The sequence below is a fragment of the Akebia trifoliata genome, chromosome 14 (assembly GCF_017979445.1).
Source record: "Akebia trifoliata isolate Shusen 1 chromosome 14, ASM1797944v1, whole genome shotgun sequence".
In the NCBI taxonomy this organism is placed as follows: Eukaryota; Viridiplantae; Streptophyta; class Magnoliopsida; order Ranunculales; family Lardizabalaceae; genus Akebia; species Akebia trifoliata.
In genome coordinates, this window is record NC_141388.1 from 35159165 (window position 1) to 35185224 (window position 26060).

General features: G+C 32.7%; 1 protein-coding gene and 1 pseudogene across 1 annotated transcript; one reads left to right on the plus strand and one right to left on the minus strand.

The window, feature by feature from the left end:
* Positions 1-2333: 2333 nt before the first annotated feature.
* Positions 2334-6445, plus strand: LOC147386971 (formin-like protein 11). The gene is given in 6 exon segments (XM_086424654.1): positions 2334-2345; positions 3809-4155; positions 4241-4429; positions 4515-4761; positions 5165-5474; positions 5477-6445. Coding segments are annotated over 6 exon segments (1521 nt in total). The 3' UTR covers positions 5893-6445.
* A 22-nt stretch (positions 6446-6467) lies between these two features.
* Positions 6468-7493, minus strand: LOC147386972 (uncharacterized; annotated as a pseudogene).
* Between the last annotated feature and the right edge of the window lie 18567 nt (positions 7494-26060).

Consider the following 26060-nt stretch of genomic DNA (forward strand, 5'->3'; position numbering starts at 1 on the left):
TTTATTAGCATGGGTTTGATATAATTGTAGAAGATCATAATGAATTTATTTAGATCTTCTTTGTGGAGAAGACACATTGCGAAAAATTTATAGAGCACTTAATCATGAAATATGTGTTTTGAAATCAATTAATCATAAAATATATATGTCAAGTGCACTTTCATGAACAATGAACTAAAGTGGAGAAGAATACATGAACAAACGTTTTTTTTGAAAATGTTCATTCATTACAAAGGTGTGATTAAACGTAGATGAGGTGCATTTTAGTTTTTTCAAATTTGATTTATAACAAACGCCTACCCACTGCCTTAACATGACATGTGCAAGAACCGTAGATTTTTTCCTTGGGATACAACCGCACATCTCCATAAACATGTGTAGCTGTTTATTATGAGAGAAAAAAATCTATTGTTCTCACACATGCGACGTTAGTGAGTTATTCTGTCAGAGAATTAACACATAAAAAAATTTGAATCATGCATAAATCCTTAATGAAAATGCTAAACCAACTTCCTTCCACACTGTGCTGAAGTGACGCTGCGCTGAAGTGGCATTGGATATAGAACCATAAAAAAAAATTTCCTTGTATCTTGAGGAAAATCTATGGCTCTCTAACTACTACCATGTCAACGCCATCAAAGTATGAAGAGAGGGTAGTGGACCCTTTGTAGCCCTATGTAGCTCTTGTTCTACATCACAATGAGGAAGAACAACAGGCGACGAGTCCTCTTCTACTCATGGTTTAGATCAGATTTGAAAAAAAAATCTCAATTTTTTTTCTTGATCTAATCAAGTGTTTTAAAATGGACGGTTACTGAACTCTTAAATTTAAACGATTGAATTTAACTGTGTTGATGATGTGGCACATCATAAACCGTTTATCTACTCCCTGAAGAGAGATGGAAGGAAATGTAAAGAAAAGTTATAAAATATGATACAAGGTTGAAACCTGAAATTTATATGGATGGAGAAATTTGCACGAAAAAGATAAATGACCAATAATCACTCAATGTGGTGGGTTGGAATCACTAATAACAATCAACGAAATAACTCACCTTAATTCTTTGAAAAAAATTACACTTTAAAATATGCTCCAGCTCACAAGTGATTGCATTAGTTTAAATCTACATTTCATGTTTTACATAACATAGAAATATGGATTTTTACCCACTAGGGGTTAGCTGACATGGTAAGAGTGACTGGGTTTGCTCCCGAAGTCATACTTTTGAATTTCTATACGCCCTTTCACATAAAGTGACTATTTAATTACTGTCACGTGACAGGATGGGATGGTGTGTGCCGGCCACAAAGCCAAAAAAAAATAATAATATGAATTTGTGGAAATTTGACCCAACTACTTGATTTAGGAGTTTACTCCTTTCATTGAGATCTAGCGCGTGAACGGTTACTCAAAAGGATTTTTTTAAAAATAGAAAAACAAATATTATGTCGTTATAGTCAAATGAAAGATTCGGGGTGAAAAGAGGTTCATTGAAAGATGAGGTAAAGTGTTAGGAATCCATTTCTTTTTGTCTTTCGATGGTGACTCATCCAAAACATCTTGGTATCGTCCACCAACGAGACGGATGGAAGTCAAACGTATCAGATGAGATTTAAAATCATAGTTCATTTTTTTTCATTGTTGAAAGATACAACTCAAACATATCGGAAAACTCATCTGAGACGACTTGGTCTCGTTCATGAATAAGACAAGACATCAAAAGGAGTTTTAAAACCATGAGTGGGGCTCACATAATTTTTATGTCAATTATTTACATTGTATAATTTATACATTATAATGGAAACAAAATGATGATATGGGACTACGAGTTATTGCAATATTTTACAGTTATTTGATTTTATGATCCGTATGATTGCGATTAAAAATGGTTCGAAGAATGAATCCCTTAGAAACTACAATTATAGAAAATAATGGGACTCACTATGATTTATTGTATATAAATTATAATATCATCCCTTGTCTTCTAATTTATTATAAAATCTTTGAAACATAATGAGATATAAATTAATAGAAAGTTTAGATAGGTCATTATGTTTTCAACCTGGTCCAACAGGTGGACCCCTTCCAGTCCTGCCACCTCAACTACGATATCAAAAAAACCTGTCCATGCATGCATTGAAGTTTGTTGTGTTTGCTAAGAACATCAAATCTTGTTATAAAAAGACGATGCACTCAATCCACTTGTTCGTGTCATTATTCGATCATAATATCGTAATACACTGCCTTCGTTTGAACATTGTGTTCAACTCTGAACTATCGTGATGGTGCACAGACAACTAAAAATTTCTTTCCTCGAGATACAAGTAAAGGAATGTATGATTCTGTATGCACCACCACATCATCTCAATGTTGAACACAATATCCAACGAAGTCAGTTCAACATTTTTCTTAGTTAATTAGTTATCCTTTTCAAAAGTTAGACATTCATGTTAGAGATGATAAATTAATAATCAGACTTAAGCCCAATGATCATCAATAGAGTTCATATTTGCTTAAACAATCATCCATAGAATTTATATTTGCTTTGATTTCCGCAATCTTTCAAGCACACCCAGCATGCAAGTCTTTAATTGATAGATACTCAATCTTCGACTCAGACGAAGATGTATGATCCTCCACTGATATTCCAATATGGTATCTTGAAGTGAAATATGTACTATTCAAATTAATCTTTAACTTCAGGTTTGACCATTGATACAAGTAACTATATTAATAAAGAGTACCCCTATATAAATTCATACTTTATTTTTTATTCCAATCATTCTTTGGTCTTAAACAAATTAAAAAAATTAACTTAAGATGAACAACCTTTAAAAAGGGACTTAATGCCCAAACAAAGTTGGAACAGTAATACAACCATAATAATTTTGAAATAAAGAGAAAAAGCCATAATTTAAATATACCAGAATCAAATGAAACCTTCATCGTTCCACTATGGCTAGCAAGAGGGCTTCCCAAGCACACAAATACAAACGTCCAGTCTAATGTGATGGTTCCAAGCCAAGACCATGTAGTATTTACCGTATTTGTTGAACCAGAAAGGAAGAAGTTGACGTCCAGTCTAACGTGATGGTTCCAAGCCAAGTCCATGTAGTATTTACCCTATTTGTTGAACTAGAAGGGAAGAAGTTGTATAACTTGTACATTTTGATAGTAATATTCAATATTTTCATTTGGTTTACTCCAATGTCTTACTATTATTATTTTAATTTCTTTGTTCATTTCTAGCGTAATACAAGCTCTATCTCCTTTCTGTTTGCTAGGAGATGCCTATACTAGCTTTGCATTCTTTTTGAATTCTGTTTACAGATTCTGAAAGGGTACCACATTGAAGTACTTTAGCATTATAAGTACAACACTTTAAGTCATTGGCCAGGTCCACTCAATCATTTATTAGTATGGGTTTGATATAATTGTAGAAGATGAGAATGAATTTATTTAGATCTTTTGTGGAGAAGATGCAATGGGAAAAATTTATAGAGCACTTAATCATGAAATATGTGTTTTGAAATCAATTAATCATGAAATATATATGTCAAGTTCACTTTCATGAACAATGAACTAAAGAAAAGATCGACAACTAGAAAAACATTTTTTTTTTTATAAATGTTTATTCATTAAAAAGGTGTGATTAAAGGAAGACGAGATGCATTTTGGTCTTTTCAAATTCGATTTATGACAAACGCCTACATCACTGCCTTAGTTTTTAGTCTTTCAAAAATTACAGAAATGTCATTTTTTTTATTTTATGTTATCTACAAAATCACCTTATTATTATTATATCAGAGGAATTCAGATTCTTCTTCGGGATCAAACCAAACCCCACCAAACGAATATTCTTCTTCACCCCATCGTAAGCTTCAGCAGACTTCAACAAGTCCACTGGGTGGTGCAAGAAGTATTCCTCCACCACCGTGCCCACCTTTGCCACCTCTCTTGCCCCCACCATTTACTAAGGGACATGGTAACTCTCTTCAACCTCCACCACCCCCACCAGGCCGACTTCCCCAATTTACACCAGTTGGCAAAGATGGAGCTCCATTGCCAAAACTGAAACCACTGCACTGGGACAAAGTCAGAGCTGCCCCAGATCGTTCGATGATATGGGATAAGCTGAAATCGAGCTCATTCGAGTAAGACAAATCTGCTCTAATCATTTTGTAAGATCAATTTCCTTTTTCCCATATTGGATTTAACCGCATCATGATATTGAAATAGATTTGATGAGAAAATGATTGAGTCACTCTTCGGATACAACTTGCAAATAAAGAATGATGAATCCAAGAGCAAGAGTCCCTCTCCAAGTAAGTACGTTCTTGAGCCCAAGAGACTACAAAACATAACTATACTCTCGAAGGCCTTGAATGCCACTCCCGAGCAAGTTTGTGACGCACTGATTCAAGGTAAATTTTTTAGAATGTTTGATTATGATATAAATAACCAAAATTTTCTAGCAACAATTTGTTTTGTTGAATTTTTTCAATACTTTTGGTGGGATGGAGCAGGGGATGGACTGTTTGCAGCAATTAGAAGCGCTCGTGAAGATGGTACCTACCAAGGAAGAAGAGGCCAAACTTTCATGCTATCAAGAAGACGTCAATGAACTTGACTCTGCGGAGAAGTTTGTCAAGGCAATGCTTAATATACCATTCGCCTTTCAAAGAATCGAGGCAATGCTCTACAAAGAGACTTTTGAAGACGAGGTGGTCCATCTAAGGAAGTCCTTTGCAATGCTAGAGGTAACAAACAAACTATAAATTCAATTTTGATAAGCCCCGCCGTAGTCTTTTTTATAAGTACAAAATTTTATTAAACTAAAAAGAGGAGAAGAGGCCGAGGTGGACCCTATAAAAGAAAGTATGAAACAAAGAAGCAAGAGAGAAAAAGGAGAAAACAAGGAAAAAATCACATCAACCCAACCCCAATAGCACTAAACATTACAAAGAGCATCCCACTTAAAAACAAAATCTTTAAAAAAGACCCCTTTGAAATCTTTACTCTGTTGGCTCCACAAGACTAGTAAACCCAAAATCTCCAAGGTGACCTTATGAAGAGTCTTCTCTTCTCCATGGAAAACCCTTCTGTTCCAACACACCGCAAAGGGGTGACAGCTAATATTGTTGTTGTTTCTATGTGTGTTAGGAGGCTTGCAAGGAACTAAGATCAAGCAGACTTTTCTTGAAATTACTAGAAGCCGTGCTTAAAACAGGAAATAGGATGAATGTTGGGACAATCAGAGGAGGTGCCAGAGCATTCAAACTTGACGCCCTCCTTAAACTAGCAGATGTGAAAGGAACAGATGGAAAGACTACTTTACTTCATTTTGTTGTTCAAGAAATGATCCGATCAGAAGGAATCAGAGAATTGGAGATCATTATAGAGGAGAGCAATAATAAAACTAAGAGCAAAACCATTCAAGAAAATGAAGAAGATTACAGAATAATGGGACTTGAACTTGTTCAGGATTGAGTACGGAATTCTGCAACGTGAAAAAGACAGCCACCCTAGACTTGGACGTTCTTGCAAGCTCGGTCTCAAACCTATTGGATGGAATGATTAAACTGAAACGTTTACTGAGTGAGGATTTTTTCATGAATATTCAGAATGGGAATTTTGTTATATTCATGAGAACCTTCTTGAATTATGCAGAGAAGAATATCAATGAGTTGAAGAAAGATGAAGATCGAGTCCTATTACATGTCAGAGAAATCACGGAATATTTTCATGGAGATGTGAGCAAAGATGAAGCAAACCCATTACGGATTTTCGTGATCGTAAGAGACTTTCTGGGTCTGTTAGATCAAGTTTGTAAAGAGGTAAGAACCTTGAAGATACCAAATATCTCAAACTCAATTACCCCTTTCAGATAAATGATATATGTTTCGAAGATTTATGGTTACAACAACAATTACAAGAAACCATGGTCGATGGGAGTTTCTATAATCTTCCAAATTTTATATAGAATTTTGGAAATTTTCAGATGCAATTCAGATTGAAGTATGGATGGGACTTTCACCCATCTGGTTATCGTCACTGTCTTGTCTTCTCATTGTCGTGCAATTTGATCTTATCAGTGAGCTTTTAATTGTCATTGAAGGCAATAGAAATATTTATTTGTTGTCCAATTTGATTGATCCCCATCTTCGTATAAATGAACATTTCTATTTGTTAATTAAATCAGACATCAATACATCGACGATATACAAAAGTAAGACCATAAATCAATTCATCAAAATATATATAAATCAATATTAGCTTAATCAATTAAATTCAGATCAAGCAAACCCAGAAGAACCAAAACTCAAGCATGTATTAGTCGAAATTGGACAAAACCCGTTAACAGAAACTCATTAATATCCCCAATTATAACCAGCTCACTCACAGAAACATCAGAAAACAACCTTAAAATCAATCCAGATTCCATCCACCTTCAAATAAAACCATAAGAACCCAAACTCAAGCTTATATTAATCAAAATTGGACAAAACCCATTAATAGAAACACAATAATAAGCCCAATTATAACAAACCCACTTACGAAAAATCAGAAGACTACCTTCCAATTAATCCAGATTTCACCCCCCTTAAAGCAATCATAAGAACTCAAATTCAAGCTTATACTAATCAAAATTGGACAAAACCCACTAACAGTAACACATTAACATCCCCAATTATAAAAACCCACTTACAGAAACATCCCAAAATCATCATAGAATCAATCCGGCTGAATCCATCCCCTTCAAAGATCATCCTCCATCCTCAAATACTCCCCGATATCCGCCTGATGAAGAACAACAATTCCATTCGGGTCCAACTTCCTACAATCCTGCGTGGACTTGGCCGAAATCCCGAACCCTAACGGCACATCAGACATCGAAAACACGACCACCCCATCACCGGCAACTGTGTTCTCTGTAATCCTCCCCAACCCACCTTTCAAAACATGGTTACCGTACAAAAACGACATCTCTGAAGTGGGTTTCAACCAAACCTTGTGCTTTGCGTTGTCTGCTAAGAGATTGAGAGATTGGATAGTGAGATGAAAGCTACCTCCTTTGGTGAACTTTCCAATACAGGTCCCGAGTGAGACTAGCTTTTCTCGACTGATGTTGGTGGCTCGTTTCACCAAAGATTCGCTCACGTAGTAGACTCTGTTCTTTTGGAGACGAAAGCAGTAACGACCAGGGGTTTTGTCTGGACCTTCATGAGAGGGTTTTTCGACTATGTTCTTGAGGTTGTTGCCTGTGAACTTGAAGAGCTTCTGGAACACTGATGTGGTCTCGTTCTCGTCCAAAGGCCTCATCGTTTTAGGGTTTTCGACGGGAAGAACAGCTAGTTGATAACAGAACGGGTTTATACTTTATAATCTTAGAAAGCTCTGTTTATTTGTTTCTTGAACCGTAGAAAATGACGCTCTCGTCTGACAAACGTTCCCCTACGCCCCCATCACAGAACCGTAGATTAATTCTAGATTTTGACAGTAATATTCAATATTTTCATTTGGTTTACTTCAATACCTTATTATTATTATTACTTTAATTTCTTTGTTCATTTTTAGCGTAAAACAAGTTCTATCTCTTTTCTGTTTGCTAGGAGATGACTATACTAGTTTTGCATTCTTTTTTAATTCTATTTACAGATTCTGAAAGGGTACCACATTGAAGTACCTTAGCACAACACTTTAAGTCATTGGCCAAGTCCACTCAATCATTTATTAGCATGGGTTTGATAAAATTGTGAAAGATGAGAATGAATTTATTTAGATCTTTTGAGGAGAAGATGCATTGCGAAAAATTTATAGAGCACTTAATCATGATATATGTGTTTTGAAATCAATTAATCATGAAATATATATGTCAAGTGCACTTTCATGAATAATGAACTAAAGAAAAGATCGACAACTAGAAAAACATTTTTTTTTTTAAATGTTCATTCATTAAAAAGGTGTGATTAAAGGTAGACGAGATGCATTTCGGTCTTTTCAAATTCGATTTATGACAAAAATTACAGAAATGTCATTTTTTATTTTATTTTATGCTATCTACAAAATCACCTTATTATTATTATTTCAAATAAGAAAAAAAAAAAAAAAAACCTTATAATATTTTAAATTATTAAATATGATGTAAAATTATATAATCAATATTTAAAATTTTAAACTAAATTACTAAAATAATATTAAAAAAATGTAATAATTTTCTAACTCAACTCTAACCAACTAACTCAAAAACTTACTAACGTGGCATATGCGAGAACTATAAATTTTTCCCTTGGGATACACAACTGCACATCCCCATGAACATGTGCAATTGTTTATAACAAGGGAAAAAAATCTATGGTTCTTGCACATGTCATTTGGAGTTAGAAAATTAACACTCAAAAAAAAAAAAAAAAAAAAAATTTTTTTAACTTCCTTCCACACTGTGTTGAAGTGGCATTAGGCATAGAACCATAAAAAAAAAAAATTCTTTGTATCTTGAGGAAAAATCTATGGTTCTCTATCCACTACCATGTCTCAAAGTATGAAGAGAGGGGAGTGGATCCTTTGTACCCCTATGTAGCTCTTGTTTTATTGTTTATACAAAATCTCAAAAAAAAAAATTTATTATCTAATCAAGTGTTTTAAAATTGACGGTCACTGAACTCCTAAATTTAAATGATTGAATTTAACTGTGTTGATGATGTGGCACATCCTCAACTGTTGATAGTAGCTACAGGAAAATCGGGCTACAGAGGATCTACTCCCTGAAGAGAGATGGAATGAAATGAAAAGAAAAATGATAAAATATGATATAGGGTTGAAACTTCAAATTGCATAAACAAAATAGATGACCAATACCCATTCAATGTGGTGGGTTGGAATCACAAATGACGATGAAAGAAAACACTCACCTTAATTCTTTGAAAAAAATTACTCTTTAAAAATATGTTCCAACTCACAAGTTATTGCACTAGTTTAAATCTACATGTCATGTTACATAACATATAAATATTAGTTGGGATGGTAAGAGCGACTGGGTTTGCTCCCCAGGTTATATCTTCGAATATCTATATGTCCCTCCACATAAAGTGGTTACTTACCTGTAATCACGTGACATGGTGGGATGGTGTATGCCAGCCACCAAACCATAAAAAAAAAATTGAATTTGTGGAAATCTGACCCAACTACTTGATTTAGAGTTTACTCCTTTCATTGAGTTCTAAGGTATGAACAGTTACTCAAAAGGTTTTTCTTGAAAATAGGAAAATAAATATTATTTTGTTCTGGTCAAATCAAAGATTTAGGTGTAAAGAGGTTCATTTAAAGATGAGGGAAGGTGTTAGGAAACATTTTCTTTTTGTCCTTCAACAGAGACCTTAAACCTTGTTATTTTAATCTTCATTTAAAAATTTTGATCTTATTTTAAATGTAACATGATTTAGATTTTGAAACATATGAGCTTTCTCTCATTTTCTATGTTTTCTCTCAATGGTCAATCTCCCTTAATAAATAATAAGAAAAATTGGATCTACGAGTCATCAATTATAAAAATTAATTTTATTGAGAAATCTTGGATGTTGATATGAAAAGGTTGGCTTGTCTTCATCACAAATTCTTCTGACTACTTTACCCGAGATCACTGCTTACTTGCCTTCTTTGGCCTGCTCTACTCCCATTACCACTTCCTACATATCCCATTGGATTTATATAGATTCAAAATATTCATGAATATTGAAAGATAATCAATCAATCTAATGTAATATACCTAATCCATACAAATGTAAGATTTGCAAGATATGTGATGAGATACACCATAGTAATGATATACTGTATCTCATGCACATTATTATAATGCATACACCTTATCTTTCTCTTTAAGTCAGTTCAGCATTTTTCTTAATTAATTAGTTATCCTTTTCAAAAGTTAGACATTCATGTTAGAGATGATAAATTAATAATCAGACTTAAGCCCAATGATCATCAATAGAGTTTATATTTGCTTAAACAATCGTCGTAGAATTTATATTTGCGTTACTTTCTGCAGAAGATGTATGATCCTCCCATGATATTCCAATATGGTATCGTCAAATAGGTATTATTCAAATTAATTTTTAATTTTAGGTTTGAGTGTTTGACCATTGGTATTAGTAACTCTAGATTTTGGTTAATAAAGAGTACCCCTATATTTCATAATTTATTTTTATTTCATCCATTCTTTTGTCTAAAACAAACAAATAAAAAAAATTAATGAAGAACTGTTAATTATATGCCCAAACAAAGTTGGATCAGTAATACACCCAATATATTAAAGCCATCAATGACGAAATAAGGGAAAAAAGGGATAATTTAAATATGACCTTACAGGTTTTGTTTAAATAGTAGAGAGTAACAAAACCTCTATCATTCCACTAATCATGCAAGAGTTCTTCCCGAATAGGAAGATATAGACCAGTCTAATGTGATGACTCTACAAGAGGACTTCCCAAGTAAGAAGATACAGACCAGTCTAATGTGATGACTCCAAGCCAAGACCATGCAGTATTGACCCTAGATGTTGAACTAGAATGGAAGAAGTTGTATTACTTTTACACTTTGATAATAAAATTCAATATTTTCATTTGGTTTACTCCAATGACTCAGTTATTATTATTGTTATTTTAATTTCTTTGTTCATTTTTAGCGTAATACAAGCTCTTTCTCCTGTTCACTAGGAGATGTCTTTACTAGCTTTGCGTTCTTTTTGAATTCGGTTCACAAGAGATTCTGAAAGGATAGGACATTGAAGCACCTTAGCATTATAAGTAGAACACTTTAAATCATTGGCCAAGTCCATTCAATCATTTATTAGCATGGGTTTGATATGATTGTAGAAGATCATAATGAATTTATTTAGATCTTCTTTCGTGGAGAAGACACATTGCGAAAAATTTATAGAACACTTAATCATGAAATATGTGTTTTGAAATCAATTAATCATAAAATATATATGTCAAGTGCACTTTCATGAACAATGAACTAAAGTGGAGAAGAATACATGTACGACCATTTTTTTGAAAATGTTCATTCATTACAAAGGTGTGACTAAACGTAGATGAGGTGCATTTTAGTTTTTTCAAATTTGATTTATAACAAACGCTTACCCACTGCCTTAACATGACATGTGCAAGAACCGTAGATTTTTCCCTCGGGATACAACCGCCCATCCCCATAAACATGTGTAGCTGTTTATTATGAGAGAAAAAAATCTATAGTTCTCACACATGCGATGTCAGTGAGTTTTTGAGTTATTCTGTCAGGTTAAGTTAGAGAATTAACACATAAAAAAAATTGAATCATGCATAAATCCTTAATGAAAATGCTAAACCAACTTCCTTCCACACTGTGATGAAGTGACACTGCGCTGAAGTGGCATTGGATATAGAACCATAACAAAAAATTTCCTTGTATCTTGAGGAAAATCTATGGTTCTCTATCTACAACCATGTCAACGCAATCAAAGTATGAAGAGAGGGTAGTGGATCCTTTGTAGCCCTATGTAGCTCTTGTTCTACATCACAATGAGGAAGAACAACAGGCGACCAGTCCTCTTCTACTCATGGTTTAGATCAGATTTGAAAAAAAATCTCAATTTTTTTTCTTGATCTAATCAAGTGTTTTAAAATGGACGGTTACTGAACTCTTAAATTTAAACGATTGAATTTAACTGTGTTGATGATGTGGCACATCATCAACCGTTAATAGTAACTATAGGAAAATCGGGCTACAGAGGATCTACTCCCTGAATAGAGATGGAAGGAAATGTAAAGAAAAATTATAAAATATGATACAAGGTTGAAACCTGAAATTTATATGGACGGAGAAATTTGCATAAAAAAGATAGATGATCAATAATCACTCAATGTGGTGGGTTGGAATCACTAATAACAATGAACGAAATCACTCACCTTAACTCTTTGAAAAAAATTACACTTTAAAATATGCTCCAACTCACAAGTGATTGTATTAGTTTAAATCTACATTTCATGTTACATGACATAGAAATATGGATTTTTACCCACTAGGGGTTAGCTAACATGGTAAGAGTGACTGGGTTTGCTCCCCAAGTCATACTTTTGAATTTCTATACGCCCTTTCATATAAAGTGGCTACTTAATTACTGTCACATGACAGGATGGAATGGTGTGTGCCGGCCACAAAGCCAAAAAAAATAATAATATGAATTTGTGGAAATTTGACCCAATTACTTGATTTAGGAGTTTACTCCTTTCATTGAGATTTAGGGTGTGCACGGTTACTCAAAAGGATTTTTTTAAAAATAGGAAACTAAATATTATTTCGTTATAGTCAAATGAAAGATTCGGGGTGTAAAGAGGTTCATTAAAAGATGAGGGAAAGTGTTAGGAATCATTTTCTTTTTGTCTTTTGATGGTGACTCATCCGAAACATCTTGGTATCGTCCACCAATGAGACGAATAGAAGTCAAACGTATCGGATGAGATTTAAAATCATAGTTCATTTTTTCTTATTGTTGAAAAATACAACTCAAACATATCGGAAAACTCGTCTGAGACGATTTGGTCTCGTTCATAAATGAGACAAGACATCAAAAGGAGTTTTAATACCATGAGTGGGACCCACATAATTTTTATGCCAATTATTTACATTGTATAATTTATACATTATAATGGAAACAAAATGATGATATGGGACTGCGAATTATTGCAATATTTTATAGTTATTTGATTTTATGATCGGTATGATTGCGATTAAAAATGGTTTGAAGAATGAATCCCTTAGAAGCTACAATTATAGAAAATAAAGGGACTCACTATGATTTATTGTATATAAATTATAATATCATCCCTTGTCTTCTAATTTATTATAAAATCTTTGAAACATAATGCTATATAAATTAATAGAAAGTTTAGATAGGTCATTATGTTTTCAACCTGGTCCAACAGGTGGACCCCTTCCATTCCTGCCACCTCAACCAGGGGTGGAGCTAGTAAGGAGCTGGTGGGGGCAATTGCCCCCACAGAACTTTAAGACACCCCTATATTTTCAGCTAATTACATGTCCCATTTGTCCCCAGTCCCTCACCTCTCTCCCCATTTGCCCCCACACCCTCATCACCCTCCAATTTTTGCCCCCACACCCTCACCTCCCTCCATTCAAGTTCTTTAACTATACAACTAATCATAGTTTGCCCCCACTACAAAAAAATCCTGGCTCCGCCCCTAACCTCAACTGCGACGTCAAAAAACCTGTCCATGCATGCATTGAAGTTTGTTGTGTTTGCTAATATATAACATCAAATCTTGGTTATAAGAAGACGATGTACTTAATCTACTTGTCCCCGTCATTATTCAATCATGGTATCGCCTTACACTGCCTTCGTTGAACATTGTGTTCAACACTGAACTATCGTGATAGTGCACAGACAACTACAAATTTCTTTCCTTGAGATACACATAAAGGAATGTATAGTTCTCTATGCACCACCACATGATCTCAATGTTGGACATAATGTCAACGAAGTCAGTTCAGCATTTTCTTTAGTTAATTAGACATTCGAGATAGAGATAATAAATTAATAATCAGACTTAAGCCTAATGATCATCAATAGAGTTCATATTTGCTTAAACAATCGTCCATAGAATTTATATTTGCTTTGATTTCCGCAATCTTTCAAGCACACCCAGCATGCAAGTCGATAGATACTCGAATCTTTGACTCAGACAAAGATGTATGATCCTCCAATTATATTCCAATATGGTATCTTGAGGTGAAATATGTATGATTCAAATTAATCTTTAACTTTAGGTTTCACCATTGATATTAGTAACTATAACTATATTAATAAAGAGTACCCCTATATTCATACTTTATTTTTTATTCCAATTCTTTGGTCTTAAACAAATTAAAAAAATTAACTTAAGATGAACAACCTTAAAAAGGGACTTAATGCCCAAATAAAGTTGGAACAGTAATACAGCCATAATAACTTTTAAATAAAGAGAAAAAGCCATAATTTAAATATACCACTACAGGTTTTGTTTAAATAGTTGAGAATCAAATGAAACCTTCATCGTTCCACTATGGCTACCAAGAAGGTTCCCCAAGCACACAAATACAGACGTCCAGTCTAATGTGATGGTTCCAAGCCAAGACCATGTAGTATTTACCCTAGTTGTATAACTAGAAGGCAAGAAGTTGACGTCCAGTCTAACGTGATGGTTCCAAGCCAAGTCCATGTAGTATTTACCCTATTTGTTGAACTAGAAGGGAAGAAGTTGTATTACTTGCACATTTTGATAGTAATATTCAATATTTTCATTTGGTTTACTCCAATGCCTTACTATTATTATTTTAATTTCTTTGTTCATTTCTAGCGTAATACAAGCTCTATCTCCGTTCTGTTTGCTAGGAGATGCCTATACTAGCTTTGCATTCTTTTTGAATTCTGTTTACAGATTCTGAAAGGGTACCACATTGAAGTACCTTAGCATTATAAGTACAACACTTTAAGTCATTGGCCAAGTCCACTCAATCATTTATTAGCATGGGTTTGATATAATTGTAGAAGATGAGAATGAATTTATTTAGATCTTTTGTGGAGAAGATGCATTGCGAAAAATTTATAGAGCACTTAATCATGAAATATGTGTTTTAAAATCAATTAATCATGAAATATATATGTCAAGTGCACTTTCATGAACAATGAACTAAAGAAAAGATCGTCTACTAGAAAAACATTTTTTTTTAAAATGTTCATTCATTAAAAAGGTGTGATTAAAGGTAGACGAGATGCATTTTGGTCTTTTCAAATTCGATTTAAGACAAACGCCTACATCACTGCCTTAGTTTTTAGTCTTTCAAAAATTACAGAAATGTCATTTTTTTTATTTTATGTTATCTACAAAATCACCTTATTATTATTATTTCAAATAACAAAAAAAAAAAAAAACCCTTATAATATTTTAAATTATTAAATATGATGTAAAATTATATAATCAATATTTAAAATTTTAAACTAAATTACTAAAATAATATTTAAAAAATATAATGATTTTCTTACTCAACTCTAACCGACTAACTCAAAAAACTTACTAATGTGGCATATGTGAGAACTGTAAATTTTTCCCTCGGGATACACAACTGCACATCCCCATAAACATGTCAATTGTTTATAACAAGGGAAAAAAATCTATGATTCTTGCACATGTCATGTCAGTGAGTTATTGAGTTATTCTGTCTGGAGTTAGAAAATTAACACTCAAAAAAAAAAAATTTTTATTTTTTTGAATCATGCATTAATCCTTAATGAAAAATGCTAAACAAACTTCCTTCCACACTGTGTTGAAGTGGCATTAGACATAGAACCATAAAAAAAAATTTCTTTGTATCTCGAGGAAAACTCTATGGTTCTCTATCCACTACCATGTCTCAAAGTATGAAGAGAGGGGAGTGGATCCTTTGTACCCCTATGTAGCTCTTGTTTTACTGTCTATACAAAATCTCAATTTTTTTTTTTTTGATCTAATCAAGTGTTTTAAAATGGACGGTCACTGAACTCCTAAATTTAAACGATTGAATTTAACTGTGTTGATGATATGGCACATCCTCAACTGTTGATAGTAACTATAGGAAAATCGGGCTACAGAGGATCTACTCCCTGAAGAGAGATAGAATGAAATGAAAAAGAAAAATGATAAAATATGATATAGGGTTGAAACCTGAAATTGCATAAACAAGATAGATGACCAATACTCATTCAATGTGGTGGGTTCGAATCACTAATGACGATGAAGGAAATCACTCACCTTAATTCTTTGAAAAAAATTACACTCTAAAAATATGCTCCTACTCACAAGTGATTGCACTAGTTTAAATCTACATGTCATGTTACATAACATATAAATATTAGTTGGGATGGTAAGAGCGACTGGGTTTGCTCCCCAGGTTATATCTTCAAATATCTGTATGTCCCTCCACATAACGTGGTTACTTACCTGTAATCACGTGACATAGTGGGATGGTGTGTGCCGGCCACCAAACCTTAAAAAAAAATTGAATTTGTGGAAATCTGACCCAACTACTCGATTTAGAGTTTACTCCTTTCATTGAGTTCTAGGGTATGAATCGTTACTCAAAAGGTTTTTCTTGAAAATAGAAAATAAATATTATTTTGTTCTGGTCAAATCAAAGATTCAGGTGTAAAGAGGTTCATTTAAAGATGAGGGAAGGTGTTATGAATCATTTTCTTTTTGTCCTTCGAGAGACCTTAAACCTTGCTATTTTAATCTTCATTTAAAATTTTTGATCCTATTTTAAATGTAACATGATTTAGATTTTGAAACATATGAGCTTTCTCTCATTTTCTATGATTCCTCTCAATGGTCAATCTCCCTTAATAAATAATAAGAAAAATTGGATCTACGAGTCATCAATTATAAAAATTAATTTTATTGAGAATTCTTGGATGTTGATATGAAAAGGTTGGCTTGTCTTCTTCACAAATTCTTCTGACTACTTTACCCAAGATCACTGCTTGCTTGTCTTCTTTGGCTTGCTCTGCTCCCATTACCACTTCCTACATATCCCATTGGATTTATATAGATTCAAAATATTCATGAATATTGAAAGATAATCAATCAATTTAATGTAATATACCTAATCCATACAAATCTAAGATTTGCAAGATATGTGATGAGATACACCATAGTAATGATATACTGTATCTCATGCACATTATTATAATGCATACACCTTATCTCTCTCTTTAATGCCATTGGACCAACTTGATTATGTAACCAATATGATTCAGTGTATCTCAACTCACTTTAAGAGGCTAGTACATATTACCCTTCTATTAAACTTGATATCAAGGGGTGCCAACATTGGAATGACATAAATTTTACAAGATGTACATTTTCGTACCTAATAAGATAGAAAAATAAGATAATTATTATTTTTCTTTATAAAAAAAAATCGTAACAAGTAATTCCTCACTTGATAGTTAGAAACCAACAATGAATTCTTACAAAATTAAACTTTTGAAAAGAAAACCTAAGAAAATTAGAATTTGGAGTAGTTGTTTGAATTTGAGACGGACTAGGAATAGGAAATATAAATGGATATTTGGGTAAAGAGAAAGTAAAATCAAAGACCTCATGTTGTCTTTATATTCTAATAACTAGAAGGTGGCACGTGCAAATGCACATGTATCATAAGGGCATATATGTAATTTAAAATGTAAATTGAAAGGATTTTGAAAATTACATAGTAAAATGATATTTTTATAATTTTGAAAAGAGTCATGATATTCTAACTCGAAAAGACTCACTTGGTCTATACACGACTGACGTGATAAGGGCACAGAATCACATGGGTGGATTTACAGTAGGGAGAGTGGGGGCACTTGGCCCCCACAAGAATTTTCAAAGTCTATAGATTAATGAGTTATTGCGACATATATTAGTGGTGGATAAAAAATTCCGCCACTAGTACCCCACAAATTTTTTTCACCTATTAGTTGTTCCCACAAAATATTTTTTTTTCACTTTAAGTTGCCCCCCCCCCCCCCTCTCCAAATTTTTTTCTAATCTTAGTTGCCTCCACATGGCAAAATCCTGGCTCCACCCTTGATGCCATGCATGCTGAACAATGATTTGATGTTTCGAAATTTGTGTGCTAAGCTGATGAACCAATGGCATAACATCGTGTGTTTTTTATGAGCAACTACAAGAGTGACTGGTTGCTTATGAGAAAATTTCATAGCAATTTAAGTGCTTTATTTTAATAATTTTTCAATACACATGGTGTCATACCATTGGCTCATCATCTTAGCACATAAATTTCGAAATAGCAAATCTCTGTTCAAGCATGTTTTCTAAATACAAAGGATATATTATCCCCTATATGGTAATGGATTTTTTAATCAAATAGGTTTCTTATGTTCACGAGCTTATTTTAATCTACTTTTATACCCTTTTTCCAACTACAAATAAATGCTCATGATAAGGGTATAAAAGTAAATTTAAGTAAATGCAAGCATCAAGCGCAACAATGTACAATAGACATGGTGGATACTTATTTATCAAGGGTTTTAGTGATTTGGGCTTTTAACTTTTACAAGTTAGGAGTTCAAGCTTATGCCTTCAGAATTGAAAGTTTACCCTCCCACATTACCAAAAGATTGAAATACCCTTCAACCTTTTTAAATTTGTCTTGGGAGTTGTTACATAGACCTGACTTGTAGTATGTAGCAGATAATACGAATAATTTTATACAAAACTTCTCATTGAAGCTTGCTTCGCCATTTTTACACGCATATTCTTCCATAAAACTTTTGTATTTTTCTCTTTCTTCCATTTTTACACCTTTAAGCTACTGGTATATGGGCTGTTCCTCTATTTTTACACGATTGACAACAACGAAGCTCCATTTTTACGTAATGAAACTTCATTTTTACGTAACAAAGCTTCTGGTATTAACTCTAACCTCCATATTTTACATTCATTTATCTTATCTTCCTCATAATAAAAAATGTGAAAAATAAATAATATTATAGTACCCATGACGCCTTAGTATGGCACGACGATATACACAAGACGCCTTTATAAAGTCTAATACCATTAGATAATGCTCTACGATACAAATACATTATGCTACGATACAAAGGTAATACATTTCGTTACAAATGCAATTTTCCATTTTTTAGTTACATTTTCTCTATTTGAAATATTTTTTACTTTGTATTTGTGTTTTCAATTTTCTTCTGAAACCTTTTTTCCGCCTGAAATCTTTTTCTTCTCCATATGAAATCTTCCTCTTCATCTTCTTCAACTATTTCAATGAAAACTTTGGCGAAAATGACAGTGAGGTGAGAGAAATATATTATATTATAAAAAAAGTGTAATAATTATACATGCAAAGGATACTATTTCACATCTGAAAAGATGTATGAGGACTTAGCTTTGCACATCATATACATATGATGCCTTTATAAATACTGATATCATTAGATAATGCACTGCGTTACAAATTAATTACGCTGTGGTACAAAGGTAATACATTTCATTATAAAAATATTTTCCCATTTTTCAAATACATCTTCTTCTCCATTTGAAATCTTCTTTTTCTTTGTATTTGCGTTTTCAATCTTCTATCTATTTTTCGTCTGAAATCTTCTTCAACTATTCTACTGAAAGCTTCAACAAAAATGATAGAAAGGTGAGAGAAATATATTATATTATGAAAAAATGTTATAATTATATCTGTAAAGGACAATAGTAGCAAGTTTGACATCAGATCAAGATAAAGGGCAATTTGGTTATGAAAATATACTTTTTGTTGATGTGGCAACTTTTGAGGGTAAACTCCTAATTCAAAAGAGATGAGCACTAAACTCAACAAGTTAAGAGCCCGGATCACTGAAATCCTCCTTATTTATGAATCTACATTCAACTCAAGTGCAGAAAGGCAAATTCCATCAAATTGTAAAGACGATAACCATACATCGGATATTTTGTTTTGAATTCGGGTATATTGTCAATTTTATAAATATTAAAATGACATGAGTGATTCAATAATTTTGGCAAAATACATAGCTATTTTAGTAATTTATTCTAAAATAAATCATATCACAATAAAAAGAAAGAGGGCTTCTATTGCCACACCAACTTTTGTTAACACCACCCCAAATGTGTGCCAATTCTTTATTGATTTACATATGAATTGGGGTGGCGCTGGAAAAAGTTGGTGTGGCATGAATCTTTCTAAAAAGATATATAGCTTTACCCTTAATAGGGTTATAAGAAGAAACTTTAGTTATTTTAATCAGGATCATCTCATCATCCTAAACTTAATTACTTATTATGAATAAGGAAAAATTACTTAAAAAGACCTAGGCGGAGAGATTTATTTCTAATAGTCCCTATGTTTGTCGCAGTAGCTTGATAGGACATTTTTATTTCTTAATGGTCCCTCATTATTGGCGAACTTACCGCTTTTTTATTTACTGAAGAGTTCACCACTTTCAATTTATTGTCGAACTCGATGTTTTTGTTGTTGTCAAGTTCACCACTTTTTAAAGTGGTGAATTCGATACTGTAAAACCCATCCATTTTCAATTTTCAAGTTTTTTCAACAAATATACATGAAAACATCAACTAAAAACATGAGATAATGAATTATTTAGATGATTTCAACCTAAAAGAATCATTATTGATCGATTTCCATCTAAAAACTAAGAAAAAAAGTAAAAAAATCATAGTTTTTTTTACATATATCTTCAAAATATTTGAAAACCCCCTTGAAAATAGCTTCTTCTTCATTCTTAAATCCTTTCCGATGAAATGGAATCTCCGAAACTCAATTGGGATGCCAAATTTCTATTTTTTTTGGATGAAAATGATGAGTTCAAACGATTAGGACATTCAATCGTGAAAAATGTGGGAGATGAGGTCCAAGGACGATTAAAAAAAGAAAATTTTACTAAATGGACTATTAAGAGACCACCAAAAACATAGGGACTATTTAGAAGAACGTCCCTCCTCGGTCCTTTTAAGTAAACACCCCCCCCCCTCCCCCCTCCCAAAAAAAAAAAAAATGGTTCACAATAATAGGGTGACATCGACATTGAGATTAACGACCTGATGAAGCCCATAAATTAGTCTTAAGTGGGATCCACCTAATTTTTATGCCAATAATTTACATCGTCTACCTTATAATTTATACATTATAATGGAAACATAATGGTGATATGGGACTACGAATTATTGCAATATTTTATAGTTTTTTGATTTTAGGATCTGTATGATTGCGAATAACAATGCGTCGAGAAAATGATTTCCCATCGAAACCACAATAATAGAAAATAATGGGACCCAATACCCACTATGATTTAATATATATATAGGGTCGGGTTCCTGCAACACACATTGCGACACACATATAGACAACGTGTTTGTCTTATATGGGCAAAAATGTTTGGAATGGGCTGATTTTTTGTGAGGATGATCTCTGTGATGAGTGGATCATCCTGGCAAAAAATCATCCCATTCCAAAACTTGTAACCCCATCAAAATTGATTTACAAAAATTGGACGGTCTATAATTTTTCAACAAAAATTGGATGGTCTAGAAGTTTCATAATGAGCTGATTTTTGGCAAGGATGATCTCCTCACCACAGAGATCATCCTCACAATATATATATATATATATATATATATATATATATATATGGGTCAGGTTCAAAGGACAACCATTTCTACACACATATAGACAACGTGTTTTGTCTTATATGGGCAAAAATGTTTGGAATGGACTGATTTTTTGTGAGGATGATCTCTGTGATGAGGGGATCATCCTGACAAAAAATCATCCCATTCCAAAACTTGTAACCCCATCAAAATTGATTTACAAAAATTGGACGGTCTAGAAGTTTCATAATGAGCTGATTTTTGGCCAGGATGATCTCCTCATCACAGAGATCATCCTCACAAAAAATCAGTCCATTCCAAACATTTTTGCCCATATAAGACAAAACACGTTGTCTGTATGTGTGTAGAAATGGTTGTCCTTTGAACCTGACCCTATATATATATATAAATTATAATATCCCTTTTCTTATAATTTATTATAAAATCTTGAAAACACAATAATGAAATATAAATTAATAGAAAGTTTAGATCTTGATTTTAAATCTCGTCCGAGATGACTTGTTCGATACATCTCGGTATCATCCACCAACGAGACAGATAGACAAGTCAAAAGTATCAAATAAGATTTAGAACCATGGTTCATTCGTCTCATTGTTGAATGAGATGACTCAAACGTATCGGAAAACTCGTTCGAGATGACTTGGTCTGGTTCATGGACGAGACGAGACAAGACATCAAAACAAGTTTTAAAACCATGGTTTAGATAGGTCATTATGTTTTTAAGCTGGTCCAACAGGTCCCTTCCATTCCTACCACCTCAACTACCACATAAAAAAAAACCCTGTCATGCATGCATTGAAGTTTGTTGAGTTTGCTCAGAATATCAAATCTTGGCTATGAAGAGCACAATACAAAATTAAAATAACTCTTCTTTTCTTTCATTCTAATCTATAATCTTTCTTAATTCACAATTAAGAAATATTGTGCTTTTGAAAATTTGTATGATTGGCTCTTTTCATTGTTAGTGCAAACTTCAAAAGAGAATACCCGACAAATTATATTTTATTGTATCCTGAAGATAGATTATTCGTAATCCATTTACATATTTGTTTTTAACCTTGCAGAGGGGGTTTGTTGTCTTTAAGACACCATGTAGTGATAAGCTTGCCTTAGAGAAAATCTTATCTCCTTTCATATCCTTATTTCTTTGGGCTATCCAGCATGTCCTTGTCGTTATGCAATCATTATATCATTCAAAAGATTAAGCTCTTTATTCGAGTCATATTAGGTCTAGTTAATTAGTTACCCTTTTCAAAAGTTAGACATCTAAGATTGAGATAATAAATTAATAATCATATTTAAGTCCAACGATCGTCAATAGAGTTTATTTATTTATTTATTTTTGATATCGTGGGTATCCCCACCCTTCGGGTGGGACTAATCCCATTGTCACATGCACCACCACCTCGAAGAGTCCTATGTGCAATAGGTTGAGTTAAGGGAACCAAACCTTGAAGGGTGATCCCAAGAAATTCATAGTTTTGTGGGGTATCGAACACTTGACCTACTCTTCATGTAGAGCTTATCAAGGCCTGGCTTGCCACTAGGATAACCCCACTAGAATTTATATTTGCTTAAACAATCATCAATAGAATTTTTATTTGCCCCTGCTTTCCTCAATCTTTCTAGCACATCCCTCATCTAAGTCTTCAATTGATACGTGCTCAATCTTCGACTCAGATGACAATGTATGATCCTCCCATGATATTCCAATATGTATCTCAAGGTGAAATATGTATGATCCAAATTAATCTTTAGTTTTTAGGTTCCATATTGACCATTGACATTAGTAAGTCTAAATTTAGGTTAACAAAGAGTACGTCATACTTTATTTTTTATTCCAACCATTAATCTTTTGTCTTAAACAAACGAATAAAAATATTAACTTAGGACCAACGAACGAACGACATTAGAAAGAGACTTAATTATATGCTCAAACAAAGTTGGAACAGAGATGCATCAATCATTCAATATATTAAAGCCATCAATGACTTTGAAATAAAGCAAAAAAAGGAGTAATTTAAATATGCCCCTCCAAGTTTTGTTTAAATAGTTGAAATAACCTCCTGTATTTTCAAACTAATGTCATACCCTAAGACCTTGTTCTTGTAAGAGACTAACAGAAAATGATGTAAAATGCCCTCCACTTCTATCTTAGCTAAAATTCCTTCATATTTCTCTTCAAAACCCACCATCTTCAATCTTTAGGATAAATTTTTTTACTAGTATCTCCGACCTATTGATTCCATCCTTGAACCTGATAACAAGATAGGCTATTGGGGAAATTTAAGACAATTAATTTTTATAAAAGAATATTAGGGGTTTTTATCACATGTTTAAAGATGAGGTGGAAATATGTATGTTAGAGGTTAAATATGTTAAAGATAAGAGCATTTTGGTTATTTTATATTTATCTCTTATAAATGGAAAGGAGCTATGTCATGAGCTTAAAAACACATGGGTATCTCAATATTCACAAAAATTGAAAGGGGCAAGTCTACATCACCCAAGAAATAAAAAACTACAAGAGTAGTATAATATTGAAAACTTACTAAAGTGGCTCTTTAATAAAAAAAATTATAAGAGTAGTATAATATTGAAAACTTACTAAAGTGGCTCTTTCATAAAAAAATTTATAAGAGGTTGGTGGTGGTCTAAACAGACCAAACAAGTAACATCCACCCACCAAATAAATATTTTCATCAAAAGTTCAGAAAGAAAAACATTATTTATTGCTTTCTTGCTCAAGTCTTGAAGTGATAATGTTATAGAAATTAAAAGGGCCCATATGATTTATTATGTATAAATTATAATATACTATTTCTAATAATTAATTTATCATAAAATCTTACTCACTCACTAATGAGATATAAATTAATATAAAGTTAAATGGACCATTATGTTTTCAGCTGGTCCAATAGGTGGAACCCTTTCCATTACTGCAACCTCAAATTCTTAAACATTCTAACCTCAATAAGAAGTTATAATATTTTGGAAAATAGAAGACAATGGATTTTTGTTAGAAAAATTATTGATTTTCGACAAATTATTGAAGATGATGCACACGTGAATAAAGGGGTAACTTCAACATGACTCTTTTAAATACTACGTGAAAAATGGCTAAATTCGATGAAACTTGACGTCAAATTTACCCCCCACCCCCACACCTTTATATATATATATAGATAATCGGGTATCCTGTAAATAGCGGACCAAACCCATATCTGGGTTTTGTCTAGTCCATAGACCATGGTCTTGTCCAAGGACTAGTCAAGGGGCACGTGCAATGGCTGCACATCACACGCACTAGGTAAGTGAGGGTATGCCCTCGCGGGTCACCCCTAAGGAATTAATGTTCGTATTGGCTATTGAACTCACGATTTATGAACTTTAATTGCTATCGGTCCAAAATTGCCATTGACCAACCCCTCGGAGTTAATTTTAAAAAATAATTTACCCTAAATGTTGAAGAATCTAAAGATGACAGATTCTTGTGAGATAAATCATGGGTTTTTGGCTAGAGATCTAAGATGAGAGATTTAGGCTATTTTATATTAGTATCTTATAGAAGACTGAGATAAGGGGGCTATATCACCAGTTTGTAAATAAATAGGTGTCTCAAAGATTCACCAAAATTTGGGAAGAGTATGTCTAAATCACCCTAAAAACAAAACAATTACAAGAATTGTTTAATATTGAAAGTTGATGAAAGTAGAGCTCTATATAATTCCAATTAATAAGAGGTTGGTGGTGGTCTAATTAAATTGCCAAAAACGTTATTTTACTCCAAAGCTAAGGGAGAAAAGCGTGAGTCATGGCTTTCCTGTTTAAGTCTTGAAGTGATTATTATAATATTAGCTCACGTGTAACATTATTTAGGTTTTCTAATCAGTATTACATCATGTTAGTGACATGTTTTAACTTATTATATATCTTTATAAGTATGTTTAATAATTAACATTATGTTTTTGTTTGAAAATCAATGTTTGCATGAACATATAATGAGATATAAATTAATTATCCGATTTCTTATAGTTTATTATAAAGTCTTACGAACACACTAATAAACCATAGTTTCAAAATTCGAAATGATATCATGGAAAGGATCATACATCATTATCGGAAACTCAAGCATCTACTACTTGAAGTGATTTATTCTAATGTTTGCTTAAGTTGGTAATTTTTTTTAGTTCTTTAATCAAATATCACGTCACCTTATTAACGTGTATAATATTATAAGTCATATAATTTACATTTGGTCATAGAAATATAATGGAGCTATAAATTTAGAGAGCTGCTATTGGCACCTCAACTTTTACTTGTTACACCCCAATTTTTTTTAAAAAAAAGAAGTGAATGATTGATAATAAGTAAATGTTGGGGTGCCAATAGTCTCTCTGTTTGTCTTGATTAGATTTTTTGTTTTTAGGTTTAGGATTTTATACGAGCCTAATCCTAATTGTACACAACTACTGAATTGTTTGAATGACTGTTACAATGTTTTGTAATGTCAATTAATAATTTGAGCCAAATCTTTGTATTGTTTGAATAGTGTGTTTTAATATATTTATGGGGTGTGATAAATAATTTAAGAAATCGAGGGTGTAATAAGTAAACATTGGGGTGACAATAACAAGAGCTCTCTAAATTTATATATATTTTATAATTTATAAAGAATCTTAGAAAGACAATAAATATATAAATTATTAGAAGGTTTTGAAGTTAGATGAGATTTAGGTAAAGTCCTCCATGATTTGCAGTTATAGACTTTTAGTAATATCTATAATGGATTATTGAAAATAGAGGGGACAGTACAATAACGAGGCATAGCG